Source organism: Cariama cristata, unplaced genomic scaffold (assembly GCF_000690535.1).
Source record: "Cariama cristata isolate BGI_N322 unplaced genomic scaffold, ASM69053v1 scaffold36260, whole genome shotgun sequence".
NCBI classification, from domain to species: domain Eukaryota; kingdom Metazoa; phylum Chordata; class Aves; order Cariamiformes; family Cariamidae; genus Cariama; species Cariama cristata.
In genome coordinates this window covers 41,314-50,277 of record NW_009593645.1, presented here as the reverse complement: position 1 = coordinate 50,277, position 8,964 = coordinate 41,314, and the positions used below count along the sequence as shown (strand labels likewise).

Sequence of the window (8,964 nt, the reverse complement as noted above, 5' to 3'; positions counted from 1 at the left end):
CCTGCTGAATGATTATGATATCTTCACCATTTTCAACCTGTAGTTGGGGAATTATTGGCAGAGCATCTTGAGATGCTGACATTGCCATAGCAATAGCTAAAGCTTCCTCCTCTTCAGCTTCCATCTTTTCCTTGCATTTTTGATTATGATTTACATCATCTTTGTAAGTATCATCATTTTCTGCCCGCTCAGGAGAAAGAACTGCAACTTCAGACTTGAAAGTAACTGTGCCATCACTCGTTGGCATGGAGGCCTCGAGTAGGTCCTCAATACTGGAATTGAGGTCTGCATTAACATCCAATCGACATTTTTCATCTACTGGTGTGAACACTGTCTCTTCACTTGGTATAACGGCACTGCTACTACTATTGCCATCACACTGTGAAATATCATTCAGGTCAAGTGTCATACTGTTTTTTAAGGTTTCTCCCTGCTTGTTCACATCACTTCGGGTGGGTCGTGATGGCTTTGGCTTGTGTATGTGACTTGATGGCAATGGCCTGGCTTGGGTAAAAACTGGAGAAAGTTTCTCTAGTTCTTTATTTTCAGAACAGTTTCTCTGAAACTGGAGAGAAAGTTTCCGCTGTGTTTGAGGAGAAGGTGAGGGGATTTTGCAGGGAACAAATCCCTGAGGTCTGAGTTTAGAGACATCTGTTACAGTGCCAGCTGGTACAGATGGGTTTGAAGGAGACAGAAGCGTTGGGAATAGTGACTGGGAATGACTGGATGAGGGAGAAGAGTTCAAACACTGACTGTGGGGTTTTCCTTTTGTTTGAATGGCTGGTTTTGGTTGCTCAGTGGTTACTGATGAAACAGGAAGTCCCACAGCAAGGCCAGCCAGCATCTCAGAAATGTCCTCTGGACTGGCACTCAGTTTTTTATCACCTTTCCCACTTTTCCCTGATAACTGGACTGTATTGTTAGGAGTATTACTTTCTGTAGCTTCTGGAGAGTTATCTGGTACAGGTAGCTGCAAAAAGTCTTCATGTCGACATTCCGCAGAGTGCATTTCTTCCATGCCTAGCTGGATGGCTTCTGCAATTTCCATTTCATCTGCTATTGCCATCAGACGTCGACGCATCCTTGCATAATGAGTTGAGCTCGTCACACTCAGCATTTCTAACAGCTTTACAAAAACATGGGGCACTCTTGCCACCATTCTTGCTGCACTCAAAAATACTCTCCGTGATAGTTTACCAACCATTGAGTGGCAATTGTCAATTGACTGCAAGGCGAAAGTTAAGAGGGAGAGAAGTTTCTTATACCTAAAAAAAAGAAAAGACGTGTTTTACACACTGATGCGCTCTAGTTAACTAGTGCCAAGAAAGCCATTTCAAGATAATTTATTTAGCTGTCAGTTCTGCAGTAGAAAGGAGACGTATTGCTGCAGTGGTGCTTCAAAACTGATTCACAGGTCAGAATTTTTCAAAAAGGCAACCACTTAACTCTGTAAAGCAAGCACACTTTTGCATATAAATATATCCTATTTGTTTACAGGAATTATAACGATTTTTTTTTAAGAAATCACCAACACATTCAACTATGAAGAGTAATAGCCACATAGTGTAAGCAAGTACCTGTCTACTACAGTATCAGCCTGTACAACATCTCCACAGACAATGTGGGGATAAAATTCACCAGGAAATTCCAGGAGAAGTCTGTCTATTAGACAAAGTCGCCCCAGTAGTGCTTGCCAGTTGCTAGATTCGGTCTGGGTTCCAAGAATACAATTTAAGACATAATCAACACCACCAATACCAATGGATCCTATAAAAAAAGTTGATAAAATAAGGATTAGATATGTTCACAATCTAAATTCTGATCTAAATAAAGATTGGAACTGTATCATACAGAAATACACTGTGTGCCCAAATTATCCCGCTCCCAAACCACTGAGAGAAATACTGTTCTCTTGGCCTTGCTGATACTGGATAAATTCTGTATTAAATTTAAAACACTTCAGTATGTTTGCTTGTAATTATAATTCAATTATATATGAAGAGCTATTATTACCAGATTTAAGTATTTCTCTCCCAATTGCCAGTTCGCCTGCTTGGCCTTTACACATCTCCAAGAGCGTTGAGACTGAAAGTTGACTTGTTCGACTATAAGAAATTAAAACCAAAATATAACTCTTAACAGATGCTTTCAAGGAAAAACTTTCTAATCATCATATTTCAATAATCATTATCTTGGAATTGTACATGGAAAATGATTTTACATCACTTTATTCCAATATATTTCTCTAATCCTCTTTGTGTAAGCTACCAATAGGCGTGAAATTTTTAACAAGGTTACTTCCAGAAATGTAATGTCTATCACTAATAAATTAATAAAAAACCCAAACAGGACCTCATCCTCTTGCAAAAACGCGCCAAATCCAGGAAGCCAATAACACAAGGAACAGTTCTATTTCACTTATTCCTTTAATTTTAGATATCCTATTGCTAGACTATGGACAGGGCATCTCTAACTGCAGTTTCAGAAGAAATGCTGCTTAAGAACTAAACCTAGAGAGACAAAAATCAAGCTTGCAGACTTCTACATCTAGTTTGCATTACAGGTGAGGAAATGGTTGGTCTGGCAGAACAAACAGGGTAGCTTGAGACAGGAAGACAAGGCCTACTCAAGACAGAAATGCCAAGGACATTCACTCAGAACAGCCATTTCCTAATGTTACACTGTGATATAAAAAGCAGAAGTGTTAACACTTCATGGCACAGATGTACAACAGATTTTGTTGAAGTAGGAAATATACATGATTGGTACTTGCTGAAGGGTACTTGCTAATGGCTTAAAGGTGAGTCATGAGAATTAGACGAAAGCAATATCAACTGAGATGTAGGGGATGGTTAATGACTGCACCTAACATCTTCCTTTATTTTAAGGTGGGGCACGGTGGGGAAGGTCTTATGAAAGCAAAGTATCATTTAAGATCTGTAAGTGTTGGAAAAAAGTACGATCAGGTGCCTTCAAAAAATCTACGTCTTTCAAGCTAGAAGTTTGTTGGTAGCAATTAGACTTTAACAAAAACATGATATATTTATGATCCACACTTTTTATTTCACCATCAACTACAAATGGTCTCCTAGTTCTACATAACCAGCAACAAATGAAGCTTCAAGACATTTCTAGTAACAATCCAAAATAAATTTGAAGTTCATAAGACACCATACCTGTTGGCATCTGCACATTTAACTAGTATCGTCTCTACAACTGGCTTGAGAAGTCTCTGTAGTTTAGTCCTCTCTGCCAAAGTATGACAGGGAGTATACACCAGCATGGCTCTTAAAGTTTTCTAAGAGAAAAGAAAAAAGCGATACATAGGAAATCAAATTAGCTACCCAATTTTTAATTTTTTTTAAAAGAGTTGGAAATAGTTTTATATAAGTTGCATTCAAAATATGTGAAATGTTCAAAGGATAAATAGCTTACTACATATTCACTGTTGGAATTAGTCATGTATTCTTTGAGATTGAAAAGAACCTAGTCATACAAGTACTTATAATACTTAGCACTGCAGCAAACACTTCCTTATATTTGGCCAGTGGAGTCATGTCCTTTCACTCTTGCTGAGTATTTTGTTCATCCTGCTTTCAAATGATGGTTGAAAGTTAAGTCATCAGTGGTGCCCAACAACAATTACTACGATTTCTGACTTCATGTATCTCCTCCCTTTCCCTGCTCTTCAAAAATGAAGGAACTTGAAAATTACTAGAATAGGAGTAAACAACTACTTACTAAAGCAGCAACATACACTTTGTAGACAGGGTCAGCACAGACCATGGACAGCACACTGCAGCAGGATTCCACCACCACATCTCCTGAGATACTGGTCTGAGATGACCCACTAGCTGCGCCCAGACCTCCAGCACTTGTGTTGTTTCCATTGCTACTTCCAGAATTTCCAGTGCTTTCGCCATTAGCCAGTAATAGAGCACCACTAACGTCATGGGAAAGACGTCTAAGTGCCATCTCTCGTATATTCCAGTTTCGAGAAAACAAGCAGCCAACTAACTCCATTCCAAATACCTGCAGGGAAAAAGCAACGTTACAGGAGTCAAACTGAATAATACTGCAACTTAAGTACTTAAGAAGAGCAATCAAAAAGAGCAAAGAAATGTTTCTGGTGAAAAATCACCTTAAGAAGTCTGACCACAAGAATGTGTCAGAAGGTACAGTGTCTTAAAAAAAGATTCTGTGATAGAAATGAAATATCATAAATGACAAGTAATTGTTTCTCCAAAAACTCTGTTAAGATAAATGGGAGGATGACTGTATGGATGTTTTCATTCATTTTGAATTTTAATTAGTCAGTACAGAGTTTGTTTCTAGACATTGATATAAACAACCCTGAAAGCCAGGTCCAGCTATACCAGGCAAAAATTACAGCAGAAATATAGGCAATACAAGTTCTCCCACTTTTAAGTTTCAGACACCTGCTCAGCTGAACCCACCTCTACTCTCTAGAGATTATTTAGGTCATTCGGCTCCTGCAACACAACTTGGGTAACAATAAGTGCCAGCTTTGTATTTATGTGACACTTGCACAACCAAAACTAGAGTTAAGAATACTACATTTTAATATATGAACCTTTAATATGAGGTGTGAGATGAAGTCCAAAAATGAAAATAAGTTTTGGAAAATCTTCTCCTCTGATGCCAGTTAAATATAATTGTTTCTAGTAATAATCAACCATCACGCTGATGGGATTCAGAATAAATTTTTGAATTGTTGATCTGACAGATCTGGCAAAATGGTTCAAAATCAGGTTTTGCATTTGAAGCTTCTTTTACAAAGTAAAGTTACCTGAATCCATGGCTCAGCTAAATCTTTATAGGCAGAAGGGATTTGCTGGACCCCATAATGAGTAAGGTTAAAATTGCTATCTTGGGTTCTTCTCTGTGATCCAGCTGTAGATTGCTGCTGAGTTTGTTGCTGAACCACACGGAGAACAGAAGAATCCACAGGGCTTGGCAATTCATGACTACAGATTGAGAGCAAATAATGTGGATTAACAAATGAAACATTTCCTGAAGTAAATACTTCAGCATATTTAGGAACATCAACTAAGGATCCAGAAACAGATAGTTTGTTATACACAGACCGAATCCTTACCTATAGAAATCATGAGATCTCCATTTAGATCTACAAAGAGGACAGATAAGTGGCTCTCTGTTTCTTCTGCATTCTTCTGCCCCTGGAACACAGCAACAGGATAATATATACTTCAGTCTTAGTGTATAAGACCAGAAGATGGCATTACTATTTTTAAGTTTTACTGAAGAATATCAGTTTCAAGATAAATGCTTCTGAACTGAGCCATCTGCAGCAGCCTGATAAATACAGGCATTTAAACATTTTTTGCAAGCAGAAATGCTTCAGTTTAGCACTACAATTAATAGTAAAAGTTACAGACTGAAATGCAGTTCCTTTTGTACCTCAAACATAGGCAATACTTTCTCAATAGTATTAAAATATAGGAGATGGAATTTTATTTGTTAAAGCAAACTGTAACTATTTATATACTTTATGTAATGCAGTATGTAAGCATACTTTGTAATTCACTATATAATCCTAGTTGATAGTAGATGACTTCCATGCATTCTAATGGCAAGTCACAGGGGGCTAAAAGTCTGTTTCTAACCTTGCTCTAATTGGACATAATCTTGTCACTTAGGCAAAAGATGCTTAAACCTCTAGCCCTGCAGTTAACTTCTTTCTCAAAGCATCAAATTACAAACTTGATTTGTGAATAACTTATAAAATAAGGCATATCGATAGTACCCGAATGATACCAAACTCACAAAGAGCTACCAGTCATCACTTTAGAGCAGGTTCCTGTTTTGGTTGGGTTTTTTTGTTTGTTGTTTGTTGTTTTTTTTGTTTTTTTTTTTTTTTGGGGGGGTGGTGTGGTTGGTTGTTTGGTTTTTGTGGGGTTTTTTTGGTGGTGTGTTGTTTTGGTTTTTTCTAATTTTAAAACAACCAAAAAACCCCCAACGAAAACACCAAGTTGCAATATTTTTGCATATTTAGAGTCACCAGAATTTAACAAGACAAAGATGACAACGTACATATTGACATGCAGTGGTGGTGTAATTTGTTCCTGCAGCCATCTTCGCACACAGTTAGGCTCTCTTCATCCAGCATGCCTAACAAACAAATGGGGCACATCTGTTCTTCTTCATCCTTCATACTACAAAAATAGATATTTGTGATTGTAAAAGTGGCATATCAGAATCTAGAACAGGCTTTAATAGTGAAAAAAGATTAACTTCCAGTTTGGCGCAGTCACTTGTGAATAACTTATAGGCTATTCATGAATCATTCTCCTAAACCTTGGTCTGAATAAGTAAGCAACCAAATTTTTAGAAGCACTGAGTACAGACAACACTTTGTTGAAATGAGAGTGAAAGTCACAAACCACATGACATCTTTTCAAACTAGGTCAGATACCAATTAAAGATTGAACGGCCCAGCCTTGGCCACTTCACATTATTTTTCCCTAAGGCTTTTCTAAACAAACTAACCTTTGCTATTTTACTTATCATTTGGTTTTGAAAAACTAAGAAATTTTTATATTTTGAAAGATATGCACATTTTTTCCCCATCACACTCCTTTAAGAGTATTCAGTCACAAGGTAGTGTTTATCCCATTACAGGAAACTGTAAATACTACTTGATGAACATACGTAAAACTCAAATTAACAGAAGATAACAGTACTCAAGAATTTTCTGCCACTAACAGAAACAGATGCAACAGATTCATATGAAACACTAACATATCTACATGTCACATGTAGATTTATAAAATGATTTTCCCTGTTTTACATGTTGCTTCCATTTTATTTACCCCCAATTTAGTTTTTAAATCGATATAACCAGACATTTAGCCAGAAAAATTATTCTGAACTTAAACAACAGGTAGTAAAAAGCACAGATTTTAATCATAGAATGGTTTGGGTTGGAAGGGATCTTTAAAGATCATCTAGTCCAATCCCCTGATCTCCAGTAGTCTTCTGTAATATTATTTAAATCTGCAAAACTCTTACTATTTACAGCAAAAATTTAAGTTATAGTTGGTGTGTGTCTAAAAGTTTGCAGGAACCCCGTATTTGTTCACCAACAATGTATTTTAAAAATAAAACTAATTTGTATATACATTATTTCCATACACATATATTCACTTCTATTTCCTTGCAAATTGTTGACACTATTTTTTTTCCTTGAAAAAATCCACAAAAATAAGCTTAGATTGAAAAAAGTAATTTCCACGGTATGTATAGAAACACAAGTAATAACTTAAAACTTATTTTTGAAGATTTAGTAGTAAACAAAAAATATTTGCAAGTCACAGTAATTATCAGAACTGAGTAAACTTATCTCAAATGAATTTGATGCTCAGTGTTCTCCAATACTTGTATCATGCAAGATTAGACTTGCACAAAACAGCAGCCTATCTCATTGAACCAGTAATGCTAGGAGCTAATCATCAGGCGTACTGGCAAACAACTGAAAAATCTTTCATCCTGTAAAAAATGAGAACTAATGCAGTGAAGTTCACAATCCAGTGAAGCCATTTCTATAAAAAAAAATTTCCTCCACAAGGTACCTACATTAAAGGAACTGGCTTTCCTGCCAGATAATAAGTTCCATAGCAGATTGTATAGTTAACTGCTTTGTTTATGCAGTTTTACAGTGATACAATTTGGCAATTGGAAAAATAAGCAAAATATGACAGGAATTCAAGGTCACAATCTGTACATCATAATTATAAACCTGTTTCATTATATTAATCTAACTAGATGTTTATTATCACAAAGTAACATATCACGGTACTCCTTAAGTTAGGTTTCACTTTACACAAAAGAAAGCCTCAGTTTAGGTTGCCTTCTGTGATTTGACTACTCTAGAGGATGTCTAATTCACCCACTAACACTTGCACAAATCACTTGTTTAAAAAGGTTAATCAGTATCTTTTCAAAATAAGGAAAAGAACATGCAAAAGCACTCAAGTAGTAGAAGTCAAGGGAAAACAAAAAAATCAAAGAATCAAACATCACATAAAATTGATAAATAATGCAGTTTAATATTGTATAAACTATAAAAATCATAACAGTTTAATAGCTCCCTTAAAATAATTTATTCATCCATTTTAAATGAAGTGGTTTTAAAATATACGCTTACTTACTTTTTTGTATTTTGTTTTTTATATTTGTTTATACAGAGTGGCTTTACCCAAAAACTTATCAGCATATTGTTATAGGCACAAGCATTTCTCCAAAGCAGGACAAGAGAAAGAGAAAAATAATGTTTCTTCATTTGTCAACATTTGCACAAGTACTGTACTTGAACAAATGCACACAAATAGGTGTCCAAAGTTAATATATGCTTCAGTCTTGCACTTACATTTCAAAAGTTTGCCTCCTAAATTCATAAAGGGTCAAAAAATTTATTTTCACAATTCTACACAATTCTTTTTTCAAACAGAAGTTATAAAGCAAATATGCCTAATTGGTACCACAGTGACTAACGTATGCTTGACTCAATTGTTTGCAAATACAGAGACTTAATGTGGCTTGAAATGAAAGCAGCTTTGAACAAGAAGAATGTAGGTGGTTCTAAACCTCCAAAATTAGAAGAAAACTACAGAATAAAGTTTTAAATTCCTTTAGAAAAATACTAACCTGTTTTCTGAACTAGATGTAGAAGTACTAGATGATGACAATGTATGAGAATTTGACATGCGTGAGACAAACTTCTGGATGGTGTTACGAGATGGAGCTTTGATCCTCGAGCTACGCCTACTGTGATATTTCTGGAACAAACTCTCAACCTAACGTCAGAAAAAGATAGCAACAGTCGTATTTATGCTATGAATAGGTTGTAATTAAAAGTAGTATTATTGCACCTTAACTACTGCTAAAAAAATCTATTCACCTTCAAATAATGCATTAGCAGTA

At 35.9% G+C, this 8,964-nt stretch overlaps 1 protein-coding gene across 1 annotated transcript in view; it reads right to left on the bottom strand.

Annotated features, from left to right (window-relative positions):
• MAP3K1 (mitogen-activated protein kinase kinase kinase 1, E3 ubiquitin protein ligase) overlaps positions 1-8,964 on the bottom strand; it is a 22,947-nt gene that overhangs the window by 7,675 nt on the left and 6,308 nt on the right. Inside the window, exons 5-13 of the mRNA XM_009695077.1 lie at positions 8,689-8,837; positions 6,076-6,197; positions 5,120-5,201; positions 4,811-4,988; positions 3,742-4,032; positions 3,177-3,298; positions 2,014-2,105; positions 1,578-1,767; positions 1-1,265 (exon numbers count right to left, since the gene is read on the bottom strand). Coding sequence (XP_009693379.1) covers positions 1-1,265; positions 1,578-1,767; positions 2,014-2,105; positions 3,177-3,298; positions 3,742-4,032; positions 4,811-4,988; positions 5,120-5,201; positions 6,076-6,197; positions 8,689-8,837 — 2,491 coding nt within the window. The remainder of the gene's footprint in view (positions 1,266-1,577; positions 1,768-2,013; positions 2,106-3,176; positions 3,299-3,741; positions 4,033-4,810; positions 4,989-5,119; positions 5,202-6,075; positions 6,198-8,688; positions 8,838-8,964) is intronic.